We start from the raw sequence: 27,431 nt of genomic DNA, 5'->3' as shown, positions 1-27,431 counted from the left end.
AACATGGTTTATGGGGAACAATATTACTCTCAAATGTCTGACAACCCATTTTGCTGTCTTTATTGAAAAAAACATTCTGTGAGTAACTTCCACTAATTTAAGCAACTATAAAATTGTAAGTGAGAATTTCCTGGTAGTGCAGGAGTTGCAGAGTCACTGCAGACCTGCGCAACTGCAAGCTCTCAGCCCAAACTATTCTCACACTAGCTCAAAATACAGAAATTCCCAAGATAATATTTAATCTTAGATCAAACACAGCGCTAAGAACACTGAGGATGGAATCAAAAGGCAATGAGGGGGAACAGAAATAGTGTTTCCTTAATCCTTTCAAAAAGAAAAAATAAAAACAAACCAACCCCACACAGTTTATACAGTGCTAAAACTAGTCTTTAAGAGCACTCATGGGTTATTAGGATCCCAGATTCTTCCTGCTGTGACTGTCAGCCTTCGGTATCTTGTTTCCTGTAAAACTTGGTACTTTTCAAACAAAGTGAAAGAGTGAATATAAGTACCCCGAAAGAATCAAAGATGCTTCCTTCCAAATAAATTCTATTCTTCCATCTAGAGAAATTTTTTGCAGCTTCTTCACTTATACAATACTTTGTTGAAGTAATTCAGTGCCTTCAGGAGTCCACTGAGCTGGCTGGGAAACAGCACAGGGGTGCGCTGCTGTCAAACACCCCGGCAGAGAACTTCCCTTCTCTGCCCATCTGCAGAGCATCCACTGTCAGAAAGTTACATGGGTCAAAACTCTAGAGGTTCTCCTGAACTGCTTAGAGCTAACAGGTGTCCAAGCAGCTGGAGGTCTAGGAGCACAAGGGAAAGGCAAAACATCTGGGTACCACCCAGCTGCACGTTGCAAGTACGGCCTCAAACATTACACTAATTACGCAGTTGCTCCCAAATCTGCTTATCCAAATGCATCTCAAAGGCCTCATGTCTGCACTTGAAGCTGTGCCACCTGCTTTTGGACCGAGACATTGAAGCAGGTGCTCACCCACGCTAGTCTACCAGCTGTGACGGGAGGGCAACAGCCTTCAGCTGACTGAAAGCTTTGTTATCTTCCGCGGTCCCAACCATTCGCAACACAAATACGTTACCTCAGCCTTAAACCACGTGTAAGAAGTCACACGGCTGCTATAGGCTTGTTTAGAGCATTTGACATCCAGAAAAGCAGCCGTAATGCCCCCGCAAGACCACACAGCTAATGCAACGTTGGCAGCTCCGGGTGGATTGCCATTGACTGCAGAGTTCACATCGGGACCCGAAATGGCATTAAAAGCCTCTCACACTGTGTCGTTGCCTCTTTCTATGTATCCCTGTATTTATAATGTTTCAAAGGTACTTTCAAGCAGGAGAAGTAGGTGGCAGTCCCACAGGCTACCACCACGCCAGACAGACAGACGACTGTTAATGTGTTGCCACTTTCTGACAATTTGGCTTTACTTTTTCGCATTTTTTTCTCTTCGTACAGAAGTCTTGTTGCCTTCACATCTTAAACTCTAATTGATTTCTCTCTTCTGAAAGAAGTAAGAGACTTTCGTTATTTCCATTATACAACTCTCACAGAACTAGCGACGGGGAAAGCAGATGGAACAAGGAGCCTCTGTGATTTAAGTTGGATGAACTTTTTATATCTGTTATTACGCTGGTTCATCAACGGTAAAGATGAATCAGTTTTTAATTGCACAAAGCTTACACTGACAGAAGGCTGCCAGGCCGTAGGAAAAGTCATACTGGGTTGTGCAGTATGCAGAACTAAAAGGTATCACCTTGAAAGTGAGTTTGTGCCCCCCTCGGCTGCACGTTTTGTGGGTAGCAGGAGCATTTCAGTTGTTTTTATCCAGAGGATGAAATTAGCTGCCCTGTATTGGATACGCCTTGGGCAGCTGCTTTCCCAGGCTGCCTCTCCAGGAAAACACAACTGTATCAAAGGGAAAAAAGAATGTATCTACCAAAAGCTTCATATTCACATGGAAGGCAAAATAAATGAAGCCAACTATAACATACAAATGTTTTATTATGATTTATGTAATGGGTTGCTGCAAAGAAGATTAACTGTACTGGTATTTATGCTTTAAATCTGGTTTTAGGGTTTTCAGTCAGTTGTGATCTGATTAAAATGTGACTGATTTGGAGGAGAAAATCGTCTTAAACTGAAGAAGTGCCAAGAACTCCTGCAGAAATATCTATACCGAGGCACCGAGTTTTGCCTAACAACGAGCAAAAACAAATTTGCATTTTAAAATCAGAACAAAATTTGAATTCAACAAGGACTGACATGAAAACAATGTGCTTTAATGTTGAGAGACACAGGCTAAGGCATGCTTGTATGTATCTCATTTAAATTGCCCCTTTGGCAAAAATGTGACTTGCGATCTGAAGCACGCAGGCGGCTCCGCAGCGTGAGTTCCCATTTATCAGGCTGGTATTCCTGACCAGCCATGGCGCAAATGGCCTTTCTTCTCTTCAAAGAAGTGAAAAATGGCTTTACTCAGTGTCTACCTGGATACAGCTTCAACTAATGACTCCCTTCAGCTTCTTATTTCTTAAAGCCCAGGGGATGTTATCTATCAGCTTTCTTCGGGACGGCCACCCAACACTTTCAGACTTGGGGAGATGAAGTCACCCTGACCTGTTCAGACACCACCAACACAGAAGATGACTTTCAGATGGCCTGAGCACCTCTCATAGATCATATGTACTGTCATATTTTAAATAACGTTTGAAAAGAAACGTACACCTGGGGAAACATCAACGCCAACCGATGGGATGACAGTATCTCCAGATAAGACATTCTCTTGCCTGAGATAATGAGACCAGTGTTACACGAAAACGTAGTACCACCCTGTACGATCATGCCTGCTAATTACAGAATACCCCTGAAGTCAAATTAAATATGAAACTGTTTGCACACCTCAAGCATTTAAGAAATAGAAAGTGGAGAATAATAATCTATTTCTGAATCAAACATTGAAAAACTTGGTACTACATTAAACTTCATACGAAAACTATAAAAGCATTTTTTGATCACTTCAACCCTTTGGAAGAAAACGTTTATCGAACGTTTTTTTCAGGAGGACAAAATGCTGAAAAGGAAAAGAAATAAAAATGTAATTTGATCTAAAATCTCATATAACACCAACTTGTTTTCACCATGCCATAAATACAAATGTCAAAAAAATCTGAAGTATTAAAGGTCGACTGTCTTTGTTACCTCACTGATCATTTAGGCGTGAATACCCCTACCATTATCCCACTGAGGACGAAGAAGGGACCTAGTACTTTTACAGGTTTGCAGACCCAGATGTTTTTTACTCAGTGTTACTGGTAAAAAGAAATGTTCGGTTCTGTGCTCTGGATCTTGCACCAGGGCTGATACGTTTCCACTCAGCTACACGTGATATTCTCCGTGGAGGATGATTCCACCTTCTTTCACACACAAAGACAAGCACAAGACCCTGTACCTGGGACGATAACACCACACTGTGGTACAGCCTGAGGGTAGAAACAGCTTTGTAGAAGTGAGGAAGGGGAAGCACTGACATTCTTGCCATCTTTGGCTGCCTCACGGATGGATGTAGAGAAGACACGGCCAGACTCTGCTCAGAGAGATGCACAGCCAAAGGACATGGCGTAACAGACGTGACTTGCAACAAGGGAAATCCCAAAGCAGCAGCATGGGAAAAAGAATAAAAATATCACCAAGAGGGTGTTCAAACGCTTGGGGAGGTGCCCAAAGAGGAATCTCCATCCTTGAAGACATTCAAAACTCAGCTTGACCAGGCCATGAACAACCTAATTTAATTTCCAGTTTAGATTCCGTTAAACTGCACCTGCTCTGAGCAAAGTTTGACCACGTGACCTCAGGAGGTGCCTCCCAACCTGAACTGTTCTGAGATTCCTGCTTCATACATGAAGACACCGAAAGAGACTCTCTTCACATCATTGCACTAAGTAGTCATTATTACTTTCATAAAGTAAATGGATGAAGCAGTATTCTCAGAAATGCAGGGAACGCAGTTTTAACTTTGTATTTCTTCCAGTTTCAATGAAATTCATGTTTAAGGCTTTTTTTGTAAGGCTGTTGCAATTTCAAAACCAATCCTCTGAGACTCAATCGGAGCTGCCTCCTAGGCACTTCCTAAAGTTGACTGTAGCTTTAAGCATCTGGAGCCGAGTATTTAAGAAAAAAGCTCATGCTTTGCCACAACATTCTCCCTGATTGCCTAAAAAGATGAAAACTGCTCTCCAGTTCCTGCCTCAGCAGAGAAGAGACATCAGATGAGTTAGTCCTGGCTTACCACAAAGCATCTTGAACAGCTGAAGTTTCATTAAGTGAGAAGGGGGATGGAAACCACTCTTTCGAGTTTCTATTAACGTGGCTACACACTGGGTGAAAGAACTAACTGCCTGTAGCACGTGACTGCTTTCCTCCCTGAAACGCTCTCCTCATTCGCTGGTAGACCTCTCCCCAGGGCTGGAGAAACCCCGCCGCAAGAAAAGAGTGTGGAGATAACAGAAGGGCGGTTCAGGGTTCAGCTGTTCAGAAAGACGGCTTGTGGTTAAGGGAGCTGCCCCAGGCCTGACAGGAGAATGAAAGCACGGAGCCACGGCAAGGGAAATGAGAAATCAAAAGAGAAAGAGTCTGCAAAACCAGATATGCAGAACAAGGAAAACCGAATGAAGAAATAACTGGTCAACTAAGAAAACAGGAAAAGAAAGCATGACATACAAAAATAAAAAGAAGAAAGGGTAATTGTTAATATAGAAAATGGTTAGATTTCTTTAGTGATAAAATGATTTTTGATGAAATCAGTGATTTTTGGTTATAAACGTCAGTTTAAATTGGACTTGAATTGTACTGCCTTGCGAAACAAATCCGAGCGATGCGTGCCAACGAGAAGAGAAAAAAACCTAAATGTGGATTTCTGAGCAAAAGAGTGGCTTCCTTCCTTCCAAAGGCACAGTCCCAGACCTGTTTTAGCCGTTCCTTTGCGCACACTACAAAGGCCACCCCTCCTGCTGGTTAGCAACGGGAGCTCCAGCTGCCACGGGTCATGCAGCCACCGCACAGAACATCCACGCAACTCCACGTACGCTTGCTGTGAGATGGGCAGAACAACAGCACAAACAGCATTACAAAACCGACACTCAAACGCAGCGTCAGATCTGCTGGGAGCGACTCACAGATCAACCTCCTTGTGAGACCCAGATAAATTTATACACATACATCACCTCAGGTAACTGGCTTCATCTTTAGTTCTAGCAAGTACGGTCCTCCCTGCTTCTTACCATGCAGGTGAAAACAAACCACCAACCAAAGTCACTGAAATGAGGGAATTCCTGTTACCTTCTACTTAACAGATAAATACCAACGCAGACCTCATAATTTAATCTTCCTTTCCTCCGCCCCAGTCAAACAACTCCTGCCTCAAACTCTTGCACTGCTTTGACCCTTGATGCTTCTTACAAGGTTTTTAAGCCTGTATGCTTTTTTCCTTAGGATAAAGAAATTATTTTTCAGTCATCTCTACTGACCAAATGAATGAATCAAAATCAGGTTAAGACTAAACACAAGCAAAGCAAGGACCAAATTTCAGATTTGGACCATTTACTCTTCTTAAAATTTTTGTTATTATCGCTATAAACCCAGAAACATTTTTCTAGAGGCTAAGCTACGATGGACAAAAGAAGAGTGGTTCAACCACTCTTAATACCAACTACTAAAAGAAAAGCTTCATTTCAAGTCTTGTCATCCTCTGCTTCATCAAATGTAGAGAATAAAGATGACGATCTAAGGACTTTCAGTTTACATAAAAGCAATACCTACTGCAAAATTTTTGGACAATTTGTTAGATGTCCTGGCACTAAGCTCCCTGCAGAATCATACACAGAACCATCTTATTTTCATTCATTCACAGCAAAATGTATTTATGCCCGCTAACCAAAGAATACTTTATTAAAACCTCACCGATATCGCAGGCAGTTATTAAACCAGTGTCATCACCAGAAGATATTTTTTATATCAATTTTCTATTTGTTTATTGAGCACTTGTAAAGCTTTTTTCAAGAAACAGTAAAACACGTTAAATGTTCTACTGCATAGCAGCGCACTAACTAAATTTCATTCCCACTTAGCTCATTGACTTAACAATGTTTACCTAGTGAATGTGAATTCCAAACAAGTTCGATTGCATGGAACCACCTTACACTGATCTTGACTTTTGACAAGGGTAAAAAGTACCATTAATATTTACGAAACTTTAATTACTGATTGAAAACCCAGTGATGGCAACAGCCAAATCCCCTTTTTTGGGGGTTTTTTCTTTTATTTGTTTGTTTGAAGAAGCCAGATATTCCTCAGCCTGTAGCCTTAGTAGAATTAGCTTTTCCTACTGGCAGGTATTCCCTCCTTAAAACCAAATATCACTCTCCCATAGCATGGCCACCACCCCTGTGCTACTGCAGGTGGGTAACGACTCTAAGGGAGTCCTGCTGGGTGTCTCGCAAAGACCTTTCTCACATGTTTGGCCCATTGAATATTCCATCAACAAAAGATGTCAGCTCAGATTTCTTTGCTGTCTTGAATGAGGGAGAATCACAGCTGAGCTTAGGGTGAGTTTAGTTCAGAGCTGGGTTATCGCTTTCCTTTTCAGACAGAGCTGCTTGCGTACAAGGTACAATGAAATGAACAGGAATGGTCTGAAAATCACTTCTAAAGTTAAAACAAGTCTTGTCACCTTGGCTAATGTCTTAAAAACTTCAAGAGAGATGTGGGCAAAACAGTAAGAGAGAGCAGTAAAGAGAGACTCTCCAGGAAGGCGGAACTCAAGGAATTTGGAGGAAATGCAAGCGTAAAGTAGTAGCTTTAGAAGTTGTATTTTTTTCTCCTTTTCCTGTTATGTTCTCTGGCGCTCCCCACCATATGATGTCACGCTCAGAAATAAAACCTGTGAGTTTCATTTTTCCAGAGGAACCACAGCTTGGAGGCTGGCCAGGCATCGGACTGTTTGTGGGAGGTACTGAGTGACTGCCTTTGTGTCACTCATTTAAAAAAACATATCAATCTTTCCTTCACTTATTAAACCATCTTTATCTCAGCCCATAAGTTTTCTTATCTTACTCCTGCTCTTCTGATTCTCTTCCTCATTCTGCTGGTGGCAAATTATATTTGGGTTGGTCATCAAAACCCAAACCAGTTATTTCTTCTCCAATTAACAGCAGATATTTATGCTGCTCTATTCAGTTAATTACCACACTGTATAGACGCTGTAATTTGCATGTCACCTCTCCTTCGAGCTGAACCTTTCAAAATCTTTGCAGGTATTAAATAGGAGTGCTCCGTTTCAAGTTAACAGCTGAAAAAGCTGAAATAGAAAATAAACACGCCCGGGGGTACCGAGGATCTTAAACGTTTGCAGATAAAGGTAACGTTTGGTGTAACTCTTGCTTTCCACAGCGCCTTTTTCCCCCTCCTCGCTCCACTGCTTTTACACCAAGGTAAGATAAGCTCATACCAGGCTTAGCAACCTTAAAAAAGAAAGAGCAACCTACACTTACAGGCACTTCTTCACACATTCCTTCTTGCTATACCAATCCTTACTCCTTCCTCCCGCCTCCCCCGCCCCTCAATTTTTTTTTATACAGTATTTCAGGCAGCTTAAGATTAAAAGGTTTGAATGACAGATTTGAAAGGTAAAGCACTCCAGTTTACCACCAGTTTTTTTTTTCTCTTCTGTATCAACAGAGGATGAATGAAAAGGGAATAAATGACACATGAGTCCTTTCATACCCCCCCTTTCTTCTTGAGTTCTTTCTTATTCCTCTCGCTTTCAATGCAACCCATTCACAAAGGATTAGCATAACACATCTTTCTATGCTTGTAAGGGTTACAGCTGTAATCGCTTCACCTCACCACTTAGAAATCCTGTCTCCAGAGGAGTAATTCGATTACTCACGACAATCCAACTTTTGCCTAACCAAATAGAAGCTCATTATTATGCTGTGCTGGTGCATCAGTTTACTGTGAGTGGATAGGAAAATAAAACCCAGAAACATGAATAGTTGGTGTGAAAGGAAGAAAGCAATTGTCATCTAACAAAAGGCTACCAACAAAAGATAGGAGGACTAGCAGAAATTCTTAGTCCCATGGGCAGGGCAGCCTCCAAAACAGTAATGACCCAGAGCTTTTAAGGTCTTAGGTTTCAAATGGGCATGGCGAGTCTTAAAAATGATGGGAACATCCGACTGCTTCCATCTGACTCGGTTTTAGCAGGTACTGGGTAAGTGTGCACAAAAGCCAGCGACAGAGCTTTCACCCAAGTCAAGGAATTAACACTATCATCTGTTGCTGGAAAATACCTGTGCATGCACGTGCTAGTCCGTATCGTGGCTTCTCTTGCTCTCTCCTTCCAAAAGTCCACATATACACAACCCACGCTGACTGCTCCGGAGTCAACCAGTACCATCCTTAGCAACCGACAGTGGATAAGGATAAAAGTAAAAAAATTTAAAAATAATAATAATAAAAAAATCAGGACAACTGCAATCTCCAAATGACTTCCAGTTGTCCATATGCCCACAAGGATAAATCTAAGAAAAGCTCCTGCTGACTGTGGCACAGAAGGACAGCTCTTGGGGCAGAAGCACAGATGCCAGGATCATGTCTTCTCTTTAGAACTAGAGCATTTTATTTCATTTTATGTTATTTCTGTAGAGTGATTTAAGACTCCCAGATATAATGGGATGAGTTCTCAAAGGCAACATTTGTTATGCTAAAGGTTTAGGAGCATTACGATCCAGCTGACAAATCTTTAGCTGTTAGACTGGCTTAGGACTGTTTTCAGCTTTCAGAGCCCCCAACTTTTTAATTTTTATTTTTCCAGATTCCTAAGGATTTCAGCACAACATATGGGTGGCATTAAGGATTTACAAATTTGTATCGCCATTATAAAAACACACACAGTTTGAAATATATTTGCAGTTAAACGCAATACATGCACACTTATGGTCAAATTAAATATTGATGTCCTCCTGTCTGTGTTAAGAAGAGAAAGAGAAAGCATCCTGTTTACAGGAGCCCTACGAAGAAAACATTCCTGACTTACTAAAAAAAAAAAAAAAGTAGCTCGCTGTGTTTACTTCAGTTTGATTTCTTTTTAGCCTGAAATTTCTTTTTACTTTAAGTTGCTGCTCTTTTACATTCTTCTAGGCACAAAACCTCTATTGTGATGTGTGTGTACCTTACACTGACTGGAAATCAATAATAATTCTGATACCGAATCCTTTTTGTCTTGAAACACAACATCCCTAGGACAGCATCTGTCTTCAATACCACTCATGGGAATTTACTAATAATCACATTGTTAGATGCGAGCGGAGAAACTGAGTATGAGGAATAAAAGCCAGTCCTTAGAGCATACAAAAACCAGTCAGTTACTGTTATTTTGCGAGTCACTGTTCAACATCTACGCAGCTGCACCACCTATGCCCCCTCTACGCAGGCCAAGCATCAGCATTTGCTGCAAAATGTCTAGTTAGACATTCTCCACGAAACAAAGACCACGTAAGATCTTCAAATTAACATTACACACACAGCAGCAGAGATGATGGCTGAGAGTATCTGTTATCGTAAAAAATGGAGCTAGGACACAGCCGCCAGTGTCAAAGCTGGCAAAAGAAACGTACCTTATTTCTGGACTTAGCTTCTGGTTTAGGGACTCCTGTTTCTGTCTCAGACATCTCTACCACAGTAAATCACGGTTCTAACTGCCTTAAAACATGTTCCAACAGGGAATAGCTACATCTTGAGAAGGGAGAGGAAAAGATCAGACTCACAGTCAGCTTATCCTGCATTGATTATATTTCCTGTTTCACCTAACAAACGTTAGGTCAATTCGCTGCAAATCTTGCATTTCTCAGCACGTGGAGGCCAGCGATAGCAATGGCAGGATTTGACTCGGTGAAATACTTCTGTACCGAGCCGGGCTTGAGCAGCCTCCGTACATGGATGGAATATGCTGTACGGCTGATGGGCTTTGCTCCGAAGAGAGGCTGGGCAAGCAGCTTCAGTGTGGAAGGAGTAGTATTTTAGAAAGGGACCTTCAAAGCTCATCCAGCCCAACCCCCCTGCAGGGAGCAGGGACATCTACAACTGAGCAGGTTCCTCAGAGCCCCAAGGTCCAGCCTGACCTGAGATGTTTCCAGGGATGGGGGATTTGACTCGGTGAAATACTTCTGTACCGAGCCGGGCTTGAGCAGCCTCCGTACATGGATGGAATATGCTGTACGGCTGATGGGCTTTGCTCCGAAGAGAGGCTGGGCAAGCAGCTTCAGTGTGGAAGGAGTAGTATTTTAGAAAGGGACCTTCAAAGCTCATCCAGCCCAACCCCCCTGCAGGGAGCAGGGACATCTACAACTGAGCAGGTTCCTCAGAGCCCCAAGGTCCAGCCTGACCTGAGATGTTTCCAGGGATGGGGCTTCTAGCACCTCTCTGGGCAATTTGGGCCAGTGTTTACCAAAAATATGATGTACGCCTTCCTCTAAGAAGCCCTTTGAAACAGCGAGGCCAGAAATACAGTAGCACCAGGGATGGAGAGTGGTTAAAATGCCTCTTTTCCACCAGTACGTAAGGACTTGGATTTACAGTCCTGGAAAAAAGCCCATTTCCATGATACTGTGAAGGGTACAGGTAGAATGTTTTGCTACCATAGTCACACCACACCGAGTCATTCTGATTTTATTTGCATGTTACGATGGTGTAAGTGCTATCATGCCCTGGTCTATTCTTTGCGAGGGCAGAAAAATCTGCAGATGTCATTTCCCACACTGTGTAACTGATGACACTCAACGGAGGGTTTGCCTTAAACTTGCCCGTAAACCACCTCATGATGCTACCTCTGAGCTTCTCCCTGCATTTCAACTGCCCACAGAAACCGGCTTTGGGCAACCTGTTGTCCAACACGAGAACTAGGCCTGGCATAACTAGACGTCCCATCATCTTGCTTCGGTGCTGACAATGTGGCAGCAATTTAGGAGTGCAGCATTCAAGATAACATCCCACAGTTTTACAGCAGCAAAGGCATGAAAGAAGTGCATTGGAAATGATTTGGATGCTTGATGTGGAGACCATAAACGGTCCGTGTTTCGTAACCATAGGAAGATCGGCAAAACTAACACACAATGGATGTTTATTTGAAGCCAGATGTCTCTTATTTCAGACATGCTGCTTTAACGTCCTGAATACCATATTGGCTTTTGCTATTCTCTGCATGACTTTGCTATTAACTGTAGTGCTCTGAAAAAAGCGTGCTGCTGAAGTAGCACTGCTGTCCTCACAGATTTCAGCAGCGTATTGTCAGCACGGACCACTGCCTCAGGATATTTTCCACCACAGCAAGGTTAGAGCAGGACCTCTTTTTCCTCTATGCTAATGGCCTGGTCAAACCACTTGGCAGAGGGTTTGAAACAGTCAATAATATGTAGTCTGCATAAAAATGTGTGAATAACCAATACTCGGGCATCAGCAAAGAGCAAGCAACATAAGTCAGCAGATGTGGGACCTCTGATTTAATGTTCAGGTTAAATATTGCGGCATCGATATAATACCGATGGAGGACCCTTGCTGTTGACTCAACAAAGCAAATGTTAATCAGAAGTGGTAAAGAATGCAATCTGTTCCGTGACCTCTTTGACAGTAAAGGGTTCTTGAAGTCCATCCGCATGAAGAACCTGCCTCGTCACGTCCCCATGAAGCACGGAGAATACTCACAGTCCTTTTCAGACTGTTGAATTCACACAAAAGCCTCCACACGCTCCAAACTCAACAGCACTGAAAACCACACACAGGGTCATAATTCTGTTCCCTATGGTTTGGATTTACCTGGCTACAGAAACCACTTTAACAGGGCCTGTAACTGCCCCCTGCTCTGACAGAGAGACGTGTGATAACCACACAACGTCTAGAAAGATCATCCCTCCCACGAGGTCCATCTGCATACCCTTCCTGACAGGATCTTTCCAGACAGGCGTGTGGTTAGCACACGACTTCCCATGGGAGCAGAAAGCAGCTTGTGCTGCTCAACCTCAGAGCTGTCCTCTCCTCCTGCAGCTGACAAAGCATCCATCCTCTGCGCCCCGGCGATTCGGCAGCAGTGCCAATCAGCCACGCTGACTTGCTCTGCCACACGTTTGACAGCGTTTAGGAAGCGCTACTGTGGTTGGCAACGACGCTCCTCGTTTCTAGATGACTGGCTGTGGAACTTCACTTAGCACTCTGTCAGAGATGACAAGCAAATAGTTTAATAAACCCTTGCAACGTTCCTGACGACGAGGTGGAAGTTCGTTTCATCTCGTTCAGTGTGTGACTACATACAGAGAAACATAGTGATGCTGATTTTAGAGCCATAAAAAGTTTCCATAAAAATCAGTAAGCCCACTTCAGATTAAGATGTTGCTGAAGTTATTCTGTGGTTTTTTGGGTATCATTCTTCCCTGAGATAAACTCCTGCCTGTCCTTCCCAACCAGGTGCACAGTGAGAAGCTTTACTGCTCAAGACTATTTTGTCTTCTATTCCAAATGTCTCTTTTAGATAGCTGTTAACACAAGGACAGATAATTGCAAAGATTATCCCCAAAGGTGTCCCATACTGATGGAATGTGGTGTTTGGTTTTTGTGGCTGGACTGAAGCAGCTTTGACCTTGAGATTCACTTTCTTCTGGCAGTTTTAAGCAGGACCTGGAGACCTTTTCGCTGCACCTGCAGATGGTGAGGACTACCTCCTCCTTGCCTTTCACCACTCTCCAGCACACACTGCCATTTCTACCCTGCTTTCAGAATTGCTCGTGAAATTGTTCTCACCTAGGAAACATTTACAATTATTTTGATTGTGTCTATTTTGGCAAATCCAAGTGAGATCAGCACTGTCCCATGGTGGAGCTGCTCTAAAGCTCCACTGCTGCACAGATCAGACAAAATCCTGTCGCTCCTGGGCCAGCTGTGCATGTGAGATGCCTGTGACAGACTGCAAAGAGGCAGCAGTCTCTGCCTGTTCCACCTCACACACTCCTCGACCCCAAGGCAGTGCAGTCCTGTCAGGAGATGACAGAGCTTACCTTCTTTAACCACTTGCAATTTTACAACGACACAAAGAAGGTAAAGACATAAGAGAAGGCAAGAAAAAAAATGAAGAACAAGAAAAAAAGGGGAGCTAAAATTAAAAAAAACCAAAAACGACCCACTGCACTATTGGCAAATGGTCAATTTAAGTGATCATTTTAATTGCTTTCTATTATAAAGGGAATCAAGGACTTTCTGCTGCACTTAAAAGTCTAATGGGTTTTGTAAAAACAGTAGTTTTCTGTATGGCTCCATGTGCTCCAATGACGGATGCAAAACATCCAATGCCCACAATCTGATTCATGAAGTAACGTTTGCAATAGCTGAAGAGCCCTAAGAAACCAGGCACCCACGCTAAGATGCTGATCCTTCACTTAGAGCAGATAAGTATCAACATTAGCGCTCTAATATTTAAATATAAACCAGAATCCTCCACCTGAGTTCTTACTTCTAAAATTCTTATCCTTTAGGAAACCTTTAAGGTTCCTAAGAGTTCAACCTGCATATAGCACCTGCACAAAGTAATTTATTAAGTATCCAGGCCAAAAGAAATATTGAAATATTACAATATGAAGGAAAGCTAATATTTATCTTTGACTCAAAATTTCTTCCTTCAAATGGTTGATTTTTTTTTTAAGAATACTGAAATGCATCACTAGTGTATCCTCTTAGCTTTCAAAACCAAATTAAATTCAATAAAAGAATGTTTGTACGTAATATACTTCCTCACTAAGCAATGAATTTAAAAGGAAAGTTCTACCGTAAAGCAATGAGGTTTATTATTTGTATTTACTAGACTGACTCATCCATGACAGTTCTCTGCCCGGCAACAGGCTACTCTTTCAAACCATGGTAATAACCCGTACTTCTGGAGACTTGGGAAAGGGGCTGGAAACTAGAAAATACTTCTGATCATAATTATTCTCAGAACAGTTAGAATAACTGGTTCAGCTCAGGCAATGCCAAGAGCATAAAAAACATGAGGTAATTTAGAGGGTTTTTGCTGTTACCCTCAGAGGAACCCCTATTTCTTAGCGATGTCAAGCACCAAGCAGAAAAGAGCACTTTCTCTCTGGTACCTCACAGTAAAGAACAGGAAACACATTCTCCGATAACCGATGCTGCATGCGTATCAATCACGAAGCCTCACCTAATACCTCCTGTTGTTACACTGAAATCCCTTTTTGCTCAAATCAGATTTTGGCAACTGAATTCACCGGGATTTTTTTATTCTCTGCACATATATGAAAATACCCATGTTACAGGGTTTGCGTCTGGAAAGCTGGAGGTGTGTCTCAGTTAACTGCTTTTTTTATAACCATCATCAAGTATTCCATCGAGGGATCACTCCGATATTTAGTTACAACCAAAGGTGTCACTTATCAGAACTGGCAGATGTGGTTGCTCAGTGAGCCACTGCCATTGCACGCACAGAAGAGGAAAACACGCCACGCTAACATGCCGTTTCCATCTTCGGAAAGCTCAGCGAGTCGGTTAAAATCTCTTTGTGAGACAAAAGCCATTAGTTAAAAGACCACCGAAGTTTAAACACGTTAATAGCTTTTTCCTGTGAACGTGCAAAAAGAAAGATGTGACTTCGGCAACATCTGCATTCTTCTCTAAGTTTATAGCGCCGCCTCGGTCTCCGGTGCCTATTGTGATGGTGCAGCTAAAAGTCATTGTAGGAGCGTTGATCCCAATGTAAAAACAGCAGCGAGAGCAGCTTTGTTTCATACACTCTTCGCATCTGACATCTTCCCTCATTTGTGCATTAATCGGGAACAGACATATCTGAGCATCCTGCTACAGGAGGTGATTTGACTTTCACAAATTTCCCTAAGAGCAGACACATCATCAGGAACAGTTTCAAGGAAATAATTATGGTCTAGACAGATTTATGACTTCTAAAGACCTAATCCAAAGCACATTAATGTCAGTGGAAGGACTCCCATTGACATCAAAGGCCTCTGGATCAATTCCCAACTGCTGAGGGAATGAATTCAGAGCAATAATGATGGTGGACTAAATGCATACTTGCAGTCGAAACGTTACCACCCAGACCTTTCTATTCCTCAAATCAGATTAAAAAGTCATTTTCTGCTATTTCACAATTACTTCCAGATGCGCATCATCTCAAAGAGCATCTTCATCCATCTGTATGAACCAAATGTGCACAGAGACAGATAAGTTCTGACTGCCTGCACTAATAACACAAATGAAAACCACCAAGGAAAATCATTTTGGAGGTGAAGAAGTTCATGTTTTATACACGGAGTGAGGAACCTTGGACTTCATTTCTGCCTTCTAACTACTTTGGGATAGCGCTGCCAGACCCACCACTTCTTTTATTTACTGCCACAGTAGATGTATAAAACAATTAACTGGTTTTGCTTTTGTAAATGGATGCTGATCACTGGTTACCACGAGGATCTGAACGGGAAGGGAATTCAGGTTGGTGGAGGAGGGCAATACGGGCTAAAGGTATCTAAGGAATTCACCCGGTTCACAGTCCATACGTTTTCTGGGCTTTACTTGAAATGGTGCTTTAGGCATGTCCCACCCACCCCCTGCATCGCAAGGAAGTCGTTTTAACCTGGTTTCCTCAAGAATCAAAGCTGATGTGAACAGACTGTGTTCACGTGTGCAGCCCGCGTGCCCTCTCGCCACATTAATAACTTGGGACTCTCTCGGCCAGTTCAGTCCAATCTGCAGAAGGGCAAAAGCCACAAAGTCATTATATTCTTACAAGCTTTGTGGAAATAGATGTCCAGATAAAGGGAGAATCCTATTATCACCCTAAATCGGGGGCATTGAAGAATCGCTCTGGCATTCATCCTCCAGCTGCGAGTACACAGGAACGACTCAGGAGACACCTTTGTAATCTGGTGCTGTTCCAATATTTTCTGCCATGAAAAATTAACCCAGCGCATTTTAATACACCAGACACTAGTAAGCCTCTCAGCTTACTCTAAAAACACTTTTTCAAGATGCAGCAAAGGCAGCCACATACTTTAGTCATGATTTGGCACCATCTTTCAGGTGAATTCACACGTCAGCGCGCGTTGTTCGCAGAAGCACACAGAATATACGGACTGGAAAGGTACGAGCATCTCAGTTTTAAATTTGCTGACTTTCACGGGTTTGACAGCAATAAACACACTATTCCATCAGTTCTCTAAGGTAGAAGGCGACCCATGGGAATGAGATGTGCAAAACACCTTATGCATTAAAATACACGTAAATTATGTTAATAGGGAGCTGCTCAATTAGTCAGGAAAATAACACAGCTAAGAACGTTAAAATATGAAGATTGTAATTTCAGGGATATGAACTTCTCCAGCACCAAACCATGCCATTATTACCATTTCCCCAAACCCCCATTTTTACATCTTATTGGCATGAACAGACATAGTAGGTAACACCAGGTCTCTGAACAAGATAAAAATGTATAAGTACGTTTGCCGGTAATACTGAGCTTCACTACCAGGGAAGTTCTGTCTTGCCTTTCCATGCACCCTCGACCCCTTCAACCCCATCTCTATGATTTTTAATGCCTTTTCAACAGGTTCAAGGCAAAATTCAGTTTGACCAGCTGTAGGCTGCTTCACATCACAGCTGACGACACAGGAGCGCACACTCTTACAACTGAATACATAGTGCAGACAACTTACTGGATTTTTAGATGATTTGCTGGATTTTAAAAGGGTACGTTAACTTTACTGGGGTACAATCGGTCAGGTGAGCAAACTTCCACGCCATGAAAAAACCAGGCATAACCAGACGAGCATATACGTAAACCAATACATTGAGTAGCTATAAGCACAACGAATCGTGGTACTATTTTTTACAATGAAAATATGGGGAAAAAAATTCAGCATCAGCTTTACAAAATGATTTAGAATACTAGTATAACTTTTTGAGAGGTATGAATGCACGTGACTTTGAAGCGATGATGTCCTCAGAGCAAGAGGAAGCATCAGCTCCTTCACATCTATCAATTAAAATAAAGTCAAAGGTAGCATTTGGCGTTCTAGTTCCACATTCAAGAAACACAGTACTGACACGTCAGGCAACGGAGTGACTCCAGGAAAGCTGGTCTTTAGGCAGAGTGGCAAAGCCAGGAGTTGTGGCACAATGGTAAGAAACCAGCTACTCACTTCACCTTTCCTTCAGACAGCGGGAAAGGTTCACCGACAGCGGGAAAGGTTTACCCCCACCGGGGTGAACGTGACTTACGGCAGAGGAAGGCATGTGAGCAACCACCAACATGACTATTGCTGCCCTGAACATTCCTCTGAGATGGGTGGACTGAGTACGGTCAAGTAAAAAACTATTTCCTCATAAGCCAGGCTCGGTTTGTTATTATTACCCACAAAACTCGTGCTTAGAGAAATCACTGCTTTGCCCATCCTCAGTCCTGCAATATTTTAGGTTATTTCTGAGCCTTTCAAGACCCTCCCTGGACTCAGATCCTAGCAATACATGCCTGTAGTACACAAATATTGGTTTATGCAAATATATTTTAATTCAAACATTTAATCTTGCCAGGTAAACATAGGATAGATAATGCTGATGTATTTTTCACAGCAGACTTAGCTCACGGTTTTAATTTCCTATTTTTATTAGCTTAACTCACTTGACAAAAATATCACCATATCTTGAGAAGTGCATTTTATTTTCTGGTTTCTCAAGGAAACGTCTGGTTGTTACCACCTCATTAGAGGCATCAGCTTTTAATGGAACAAGCTTTAAATTGAAAGAGGTGATGGAAGAAAAAGCTGCCAATGCAGGACTGCAGTACTTTAAATGTCCGCTCCTGTCTGAGGTTGGTTTAATGCCGAGTATCAATATGCAATTAGAAAGAGACAACGCAAGTGGTGCTGGGGCTCTGCAGAGGGCTCTTTCAGCATTTGGAAGCTCCTTTCTTGTTTATGCTGCTGGAGCCAATCAAGAACCAAACTGAATGGCTGTAAATACAGTACAGTGAGAGATAACAATAATCAGAACGACTAAGTCCTCATCTGAAGATGCAACAGCATTTTTCTGAGCGAGCAGCATGTGATTAACCTGCTGTCGGTGGGGTCAATATGATTTATGCTCACAGCCATGCAGCCAATCTCAGCCCTGGGCCTCACCTGCTATCAAAGACACGAACCTTCCTCAAATCAACCCTCCCCTCTACCTAGCTAACACTCGAGCTCTTGCTCAGGAAAATTAACTATCATGTCCCTCATTGAAATTATTTCAACCCCTGCTTGGAAATGATTGTTACCAGAACAGACAGTTTAACCAAGGGTGCTTTCTAGTCTCCAGTCCATCTATCTGCTGCCTGCGATGTTCCAGCAGCCACAGACAAGGGGAAAAATGAAGCGCTTGCTTTGTTTAAATTCCACACATTGCTAGAACACTGTTCTACTGGCCCAACACCAAAGAATAAAAAGCAGTAGCTCACTACATTCTAAGACAATCCAGTGGTTCTAAAGAGAGTATAGCACCAGCTTTGGTTCAAACATTTAATAAAAATGCCACGTTTCACTTAAAAAAGCTACTCTGCACGGAGAGATGGACCTCTTACCTTTTGTAGCTATTCGAACACACTGAGTTTTGGTTTCCTGTTGAGGAGGAAAAGTAAAGACAACAGTCAGATCAGGTTGCTTTTTCTTGGTGTCCCCCCTCCCCCCAGATTTGTCCTAGACCTGCTGATGAGCTGGGGCAAGCCAACAAGGTGGCTCTGGACTTCGCAGGGGAGGAGTCGGGTGATTTCGTCTTTACAAAAGCTGGTTGGAAGCTAGACACTGGTCTGTACCATCCAGGAAAACGGTGGGGACAGAAAGGTGCAGGAGAGCCCAAACGCAGCAAAATTCCAAATTATTAAAACCAAATGGAAACCGTGCCATAAGAACACAGAGAGAGGGTGCAGAGGAAGGAAAGAGGCTGGCTGGTGCTCCCATCTATGTCATTTTACTTTTCCACAACCCCCACTTCAGGAGTCTGGCCAGTGCTTGAAACAACTGAACAGAGAACTGACTGGGTTATGCAGAGTTTGGACAACTTCAGCAGATGAGGGTCACTCACAAACGGGTTTTCTGACCTTGCTGTACAACCCACGCTCATTTTAAAGGCAAACATACTGCAGTCGCATGAGGGTGCGTGAGAGGATGCAGCTGCTGCTGTATTAGATCACTCTAAACAACATTAGCACGTAATTAGAAAATACAATAACGCCGGTTTCATTCTATAAACTACACTCCCTCCAGTCCTGCACGCCGCTGCACTCCATCCCTGAACACCCCCCCTGCGCTCTCTCTCCTCTCGAAGACTCCCAAGCAACAGGTAAAATACACTGATGCTGTTTTGGAAGCACAGCTTGTAAAAAAACAAGCAAAGCTGCAAGTTGAGGCTTCTCATAAGTGCTCCTCGAAGACAATTTTTCAATCTAAATGAAAGCCCCACAAAGTTTACTGATAAAACCCAACCTAATTACCACTCTTCCCAGTTACTCCCTTACTTGTCCACTGTTGTTCCAAATGTCTGCGAGGACCACAGAGTAACCCGCACCCCAAACCGATGGTGTATTTCAGAGCATGATTCGCTTCCCCTTGACTATTTTAGGGATCCCACTAGTTTACAGTAAAGCATCTGGTTCAGTATTCTGTAGTTCAGAATTTATCTTACAAGCACTGGATCTCTCTCCTGGCAGAATGCAGTGCAATCCCCCCCAAACCTCCCCCCAAATCTTGCTAGGAACAAAAAAAAATCTGATCCAAGGTTTCAAATCATAGCAGAGAAAACCGCTTTAGGATTAAACTCTCTCTTGAGTTTAACTAAAATAATGTGTTCTTCCCTCATCATCTACTTATCTGTCAGAATGTAAAAGCCAAAATAAAGACCTATTTTTTTTGGTATTTCATGTTTTTATTTTACTTTTCCCTCCCATCTCTTTTCCTGGGGAATGGAACAAATTTCCTTACAAATTCAGTCTGCTGGAAGCTAACAAAAGCAATGGGAATTATTTACAGCAGGTGAGGGAAATACCAATGAATTTCTAGCAGTTACCTTTTATTTTGCTTTGTTTGCTTCATACAGGTCTATGGATAAGAACTAATGGGAGGGAATGTTCTCTTCCATCAGAAAATCATCCAGTTCTCAAGCAGCTCCACTACAGTTTCGTTAGCTCCTGCTTTGTCCTACTTGATGCACATGCGGTTTCCATAACCAGAGGCAGAACGGGAGATTTTCCTCCGCGGGCTCCAAGGCCAGGCTGCCTGGTAGCTACAATTTGTTCAGTCACCGCAGAGACGCAAATGGCAGGAAGGGTAAACACGGCTCCTGCTCCTTCCCACTGCCTCTGGTGCATCGCAGAGGCAACCCACCAATCTAGCTGTCCTTCCAAGCCCCATTCTGACCCGCCCAGACACTCCGTATGGGGACTCCTATGAAGATATCACTCCAGTTTTCTAAAATTTTGATTTACAGTGTAAAATTTTACATTTCTGAAGCTTCAGCGTCTACCTCCTCACCACTCACTTCCCCCTCCTTCACGCTTCATTGAGAGTTAAAAATGAAACCCCACGGAGCTAACGGAGTGAGCGACAGCCACGCTTCAGCTGGAGCGAGCCTGAAGCGCCCCTTTGCAGAAGGGCTCTTGTAAACACACCGCGGGCCTGGGACTACTTTTGTCAAGCGAATTTTTACTTTTTATCTGACGTTCAGCACAGGAGTCTCAGAAAGTACGCGATGCTTTATTAGCCCGCTGCGTAGCTCATGCTCTCTGTATCCTGCAGTAACTCAATCTTCTGAAGGGTGCAGGCACTGAGAATTGAGGACGGGGCTGTGGATGTTATTTACCGAGGAGGCAGGGTCCCAGCACGGAAATTCCTTTGCTGAGACCAGTACCACGAGATGTGTTAAACTCTCATTGTGATACGAGGGCAGTGTGAAATGCGAATGCCAGGCTGCCGCAGCACGAAGGGTTTACAGCCGTGCCACTGCCAACACCTGCTATGTCCAGCTCCAGCAGCCCTAATTGTCACCAGGGGCATGTCTTTGGTTCCCTCCGGGAGAAAGGTGGGGGTGGCACTTACCTTCTCAACGCTGCTCATGGCCTGGAAGTAGATGTTGTAGCCTTTCCGAGGAGCCAGCGGGGGGTTCCAGAACCCCTGGTAAGTCCTGTTGTCACCTACAGTAAAGGGGGCTGGCTCCGGCAGGTTTCCTGGGGGCAGCTCAGCAGCAAAATAATACGGTGACCCTCCGCTAAGAGCAGTCTGGTAGGTGACGGGGATTTGGTAGCACTCCATGGCACCCGTTTCTCGCTTTGTCCGGTGTGGGTGCAGCTCCTCAACAACAATCTGGTAGGCACTGGAGAGACAGAGGACAAACAGCACAACTTTAAGGTCACTTGTGAGGGTCAAATCTCTAGTCTCATAAAAATATTAACCCAATTGCTTTGTGAAAACGTAAAAAGAAAAGAAAGAAAAGGAAAAAAGAAAAGACAGCAGATGCATGGATGCAGAGAAGGAACAAAGGCTTGAATACAGCAGCACCATCTAACTCAGCCATTGGAAAGAAGCAGCACTCATTTTTGTCAGGAAAACCAGCTATACAAAGCTATAAACAGCCTCTTAACAATGATGTATTTTTTTTTTTTAGGCTTTTTTTTTCTTTTGAAGCAGCACAGGAATAAACCTGACTTTAAACTACAATAGATTAAACCTTGTGGCTAATCGGAGGTGTCTGAAGTTACCCATTTCCTTGGAAATGCTATAGGAGAAAGCTGAGCTTCAAGGCCCAGCGTAAGGACTGCCTCCAGGCTGTGCTCGAAGCACCCATTTCCAGTTGTCACATCCTTAGAGACCGAACGTGCTGACAGGCTTCTCCACCTCTCGACCTTGCTGTGGCTTCGATCTTGGCTCAGAGCTCTGCAGATCTGAAGCAGACGTGACATGCTGCGGTACAAGCACAGATGGACAGAAATCTGTCCACTCCACCAGAACGGGCCACCTCATTCCTCTACAGTTATCAAGGACTAAATGTTACACGTCGCTGCAGCAGATGGCATTCGGCCTATTAAAACGCCATCCCAACCTCCCAATCCCTCCCTTGGAATGGTCACTTCGCAAAAGCACCTGCTCACAACAGAACAGGCAATTAAGATTCTCCTTTAGGGGAACTACCTACCCGCAGGATGTTACCAACTCATTACCAGCTCCCTCCGCTCTGCAGAAGCGCAGAACTTACACGCTGAGAGCAGGAGGCAAGTCTTCAGTTCACAAGGAAAAAGAGTTTGGGGGGTTTTCAGAACTCTACGCGCAGACACGCACACATGCACACATGTGTCTGCATGCAGACAATTTCTCATTTCTACACAGATACATTCGAGGACCTTATGAAAGACTGGTAAGAAAATACACCTAAGCATGTAGACAAGACCTGAAGCTATTCCATTACGGTGGCAGAATTGCCTGTCTGAGTTTTGGTTTAAAGCTGTCTAAACAAGAAAAGTAAAACTGACTGGAGTTCTTAGAACGTCACTGCATTGCTGCAGGGACTCCGAAAGGCAAAGGTAAGACAATCCTCCTTCATTCAGAACTTGTGGGGCAGCATTAAATTATGTTGTCAATTTTCTCTGCTACTGCTGCCCAGACAACCCAATAACTGTAGTGGCAGAGACAAAGTATGATACTGGGGAATGGAAGAAAGGAGAGAAAATACAAAATTAGTTTCGTGTCTTTCTTGAGCTGAAAGAAAAAAGTTAGCATCTGCTTCTCCTGGCATTAAAAAATTGAGGAGGAAAGCGTCTTCCCTTTCAAAGTGTCCAAGAGGAATATACAAAGTCACCTCATTTCTGAAACGCCGGGTAAAAAGAATGTAAACAATAAGGTAAGAATGTAAACAGCAATATGGTAAATTACTTCCAGGGGTCTCTGTTTCTCAAACTGTTTGTGGACTGAGCTGGGTTATAAATCACCTTCTGTGTGAACCACGTATTAACCATGTCCAGTTACCGTTGCCTGCGCCAACAAAGCACTTCCAGAAGACCCAGAATCTTTCTTTACACTTCAAAATTCAAGTGCTAGCAACAACAACAACAAACCCCCAGAAAACAACCACACCTCTGAAAGCATTGATATTTTACAAACTCGACAGGTTGTAAAATATTAAAAATAATTTTTGATTAAAATGTCCCACGGGAAGAAATGACTACAGGCATTCATTGCCTCCTGGCCTGGCCCTGGACCCCAGCGGGGTTAAAACCAGGGCTCCGCAGCTGGGCAGCCAACCAACCGGGAAAGCACCGGGAACACCGACACCGTGTCTCTGCTCCCGCTGTCTTCTCTCACAAGCTGCCAAAGGGCCAGGACCAACACACATCCTGCTCACCGCCACTTGATAGAATAAGGGGTAAATGAGGTATCTTATTTTTTAAGGCACATCTCCTTTTGAAGAGTCGAGTCTCTCTGGAAACCAGAACCCTCAATATAAGAGGAAGGGCATGAGAGTTAAATATTAGCAAAGCCTTTTAGTAGCATTCTTGACAAACATGCAGTAAGTTCTGGGAGTGATATAAAAGGTATGGCAAAATCTTAGGCATGGGATCACAATAAAAAGTGATGGTTCTGCGAAATTTTCAAATAAATTAATTTACAGAAAATATGCTTCCAAAAATATTGGGTTTTGGGCCCCTGAGTCTGAAAAGCTACAAAAAAAGGAAAATAAGAAATAAATATATACAGTGTAGCCATCTGCCTTTCTACAATTACCTTTAGTTAATTCAATTATTAAGAGTGGCTGGAGCTGAGGGAATTCCTACAACAGCAACTTTTTTTCCAATCTTCCCATACAGCAAAGGAGATACAGAAGAGACAAAATAAAGAGTGGAAAGCCTAGATGACAATATTCCTTCTCCCTGATGACTAAAATAAATTCTGAGCTATTTTGAAGACTAATATAAATTTCAGAACCTGCTACATACGTTGTTGGGATCATAAAGGCCAAACAGCTGTCTGAGACAACCAGGGAATCGGAAAAAGTGTTGAAGATACAGCAAGAGAAGAGCTCCTCAGCTGAGATGTTGCATGAAGAAACTAATTTTCATGTCTATTTATTTTTTTTCTGCTGAAGAAACCCTGCACTGAAGCTCTCTACAGACCAAGACAATTACAAACAGCCAAAGGAGGCCCCTGCCAACAGATCTTTCTTTCCACCCCTCCCTAAAAATTCAGGCTCCCAAAGAGGTTTGGCAGTGGTGAACACGTTGTTCATCCTTCAGCCCTGTTCTGATCAGGCTTTAACAGCCTTCCAGGCATCTGGTGGAGACACAGTGTCCCCTCCTTAGACAGGAGCCAGACGGACTGACAGCCCAGGTCACAGTCCCAGCTCTCGGGCAATTCCCACTGACAACGAAGTTTTAGTTGCTCCGTGCCATGGTCCACTTAATTAAGTCTTGCTGTAAAATGAAAACAACCTGATTTTGCATATGGAGAGAAAAAACAAACCTTAACAATCAAATAAAATCAATCTCAGCGTTAAAAAGTCGTCCGTGCTGATGCACAATCCTCCTCTGCAGCAGGATTTGAAAATAAAAGATTGGTTTGCTGGTGCTCAAGATCCTTCAGAAAAACTACTACTACGGCAACAAATCACGTCTTCAGATGAATCTCTGAAGCACCGGTGATGCTGCTGACTCGTCTGCAGGACTGATGGTGAACTGGTACAGGCTTCTCAGCGAGCCCGAGCCACCCCGCCCCAACTCCCTTTGCATTTCTAGTTTGTAATTTAGTTTAGAACTTCGGGAGGCCCTACAGAACGCTAGAGATTACACAATACACTTGACAGGGCAGATATGATTCGAGTCATGTTTAAACTGTGATAACGATGGCATGGAGCGTCTTAAAGAAACGACTGACAGCCGCACATAGATTTCACCCAAATTAAGGAACATCTGTTTCCTGGGGGGCTGCGCTGATGGAGAGGCTGAGAAACAACAAAATCTGATCACAGCGCAATTCTGTTTGTAAAAGCTAAAGAGTAACAGATCAAGTTTTATTTTCTTCTAAAAACACAGACCTACTGCTATTAAATAAAATGATCTTTTGACCATCCAGGGATTGAAGGACTGGGTGCAAGCAAACCTTTACAAAAAGCCAACTGCATTCGTTAGCTTCAGGCTGAAAACCAGCATTTGAGTCCCTTCCACTCAGTCATGGCTGCAGGCACGCTGAGGCATTTTTTCCCACCTGCCTCGTAACGCTCGTAGCAGAAACACAACGGCACGGCGGATGGAGCGAGGCTTCACTACAGCCCATCGTGAAGTTTAGTGAGACACATTGCATCAATTCAGAACTTCAGTGTGCCACATTTATCTCCCCTATTAAGAAGGTGTTGAAAAACACGTGACTGCAATACACACTGGTGCAGGAAAGGGAAAAGGACCAAATCTTCTGGATTCCCCTGGAGAACGCTCCTTATTCCGGTAAGGAATAAACTGCCTGGTTTGTCTGAAGAATAAAGTCCAACAATCCCATTACGGAGGGACGGATTTCCTCGGCATTATGATGTTAGAAATCGAATGTGACTTCTTTGGTATTAGCATTGGAGAGTGAAGATGGAAGACAAGACGACAGACGCATGCTTTTTTGAGAAACATACTCAAGCATCTGCTATTAATACTCAACCAAACTATCCCTACCAAACTATTTATTAACATTTCACACATCAACAGATCCTTCTTGCCACCCTCACAGGCCACAATGAGAAGCTCATGCCATAGGCCTGAGGGTGCTGTAAGGAAAGTTGAGAGAATAAGCACGAGGTGGTGTGCTGCAGGTTCCCTCTGCAGGGACTCGCTCTCCAGCCAGCAGAGTGCAGAGAAGCCAGAGCTCCTTCCCCGAGCTTGGCACGAGGAACTCTCTAGCCACATCCCACCATGCTACCAGTTCACAGAAGAAAACCACCAGGAGAGAAACCCAGAGATCCCAGTGATGTGTAGCAGGGTGCTCTGTGCCAGCCGTTGCACCAGCCCCTTCAGGCAACCAGACACGAGACTGGAAGGGTTTGGCACGGAACAGACAGAGCGATACCACGTTTCTCAGACGGGGACAGCGTTGGATGCGGCCAGCAGCAGGACACCTGCAGGGCCTTAAAGGCACCTGCAAAGGCACACAGTGAGTTTAGGCACCTGCGTAACTTGGGAGCATTTTCAGATCACAGGTCTGGTTTCTACCGTATCAGTTCAACAAAATCCCTTTTTCAGGGAACCAAACCCCGTACTGAATGTACTCCTGTACATTTTATCCTTCCTCACACCCAAAGAATTTGCTAGATTTTCTCCTGGGCAATCTTTCAGAAACTGGTGATGTACAGGGTTACAATTTTATTTATGAATAAAACACATCAGTGTCTCCCAGGAAGGGGATGAATCTGAATTATGTTCTATGACAGAATATAAATAACTTGTTTGCATCAATCATAAGGGTGACTCTACGATAAGCCTATAAAAATACTTATTATAGGAACGTGACTCATTGCCATAACAACCATGTAAAACAGACGTTCCTCTGAGAGGAAACAGATTCAAGAAAGGGTTAATTTTGCTCTCATTTTAGGGTTCAGGGGCATTACTCCACATCAGCTGAGCCACGGTAACCAACTTAATGTGACACACACTGGAAAGCATTAGCCCGTGTTTCTCTAAATGTCGCAAGGGTAAGCGCGTGAGAAGGTTCTGATGCTTAGAAGCTAATTAACCCCCAATTAGTCAACCCCGTCCCTGCATATTGCTGATGCAGCCACACCAGTAAAACACAAATGGCATCAAATATTTATCAGAAAATTTTTGCACTAACAAGCAGAAGGAAAGAGCAGGCTGTGGACTAGGCTTTGCAAAGAGAATTAGATTATCTCTCGCTAGAGAGCAGAAAGGGAAAGACCCCTCAAAGTTAACATAAATGAAACATTTTAATATGATTATGGGACACGCGAAATAAAATTTAGTAGCTTGCTACGTGATTTCTAGTAAGAAGCACTCTGAGAGGAAAAAGGTCAGAGAGTTTGTATTCATCACTGTTAGTCTCCCATTTCCTCGGAGCTTCCAATTTTCCAATCACACACCTATGCTATAGAACAGCCGATCCGAAGCGCTGTAGAGGAAATGCCATTTTCAAATCCACTTTCCGACAAACACCTTTCAACCTCCTATTTCAGAGACACTGTGAGAAAGCGAAATGAAATGACAATGGAGAGGAGCTGGCCCTGCGGACCCTAAATCAAACAGGATAGATAGCTGGATGATTCAGGTCACCACTATCTTTTG

The 27,431-nt window shown here is 43.3% G+C and overlaps 1 protein-coding gene across 1 annotated transcript in view; it reads right to left on the bottom strand.

Annotated features, from left to right (window-relative positions):
* PTPRK (protein tyrosine phosphatase, receptor type, K) overlaps window positions 1-27,431 on the bottom strand; it is a gene marked incomplete at its 5' end in the record, with an annotated part of 82,304 nt that overhangs the window by 45,614 nt on the left and 9,259 nt on the right. The window contains 2 exons of the mRNA XM_010135812.1: window positions 18,696-18,732; window positions 21,205-21,478. Of these exons, the coding sequence (XP_010134114.1) occupies window positions 18,696-18,732; window positions 21,205-21,478 (311 nt within the window). The remainder of the gene's footprint in view (window positions 1-18,695; window positions 18,733-21,204; window positions 21,479-27,431) is intronic.

This window comes from Buceros rhinoceros, unplaced genomic scaffold (assembly GCF_000710305.1).
Source record: "Buceros rhinoceros silvestris isolate BGI_N320 unplaced genomic scaffold, ASM71030v1 scaffold4485, whole genome shotgun sequence".
Lineage (NCBI taxonomy): Eukaryota > Metazoa > Chordata > Aves > Bucerotiformes > Bucerotidae > Buceros > Buceros rhinoceros.
This window is presented reverse-complemented; position numbering and strand designations above follow the sequence as displayed.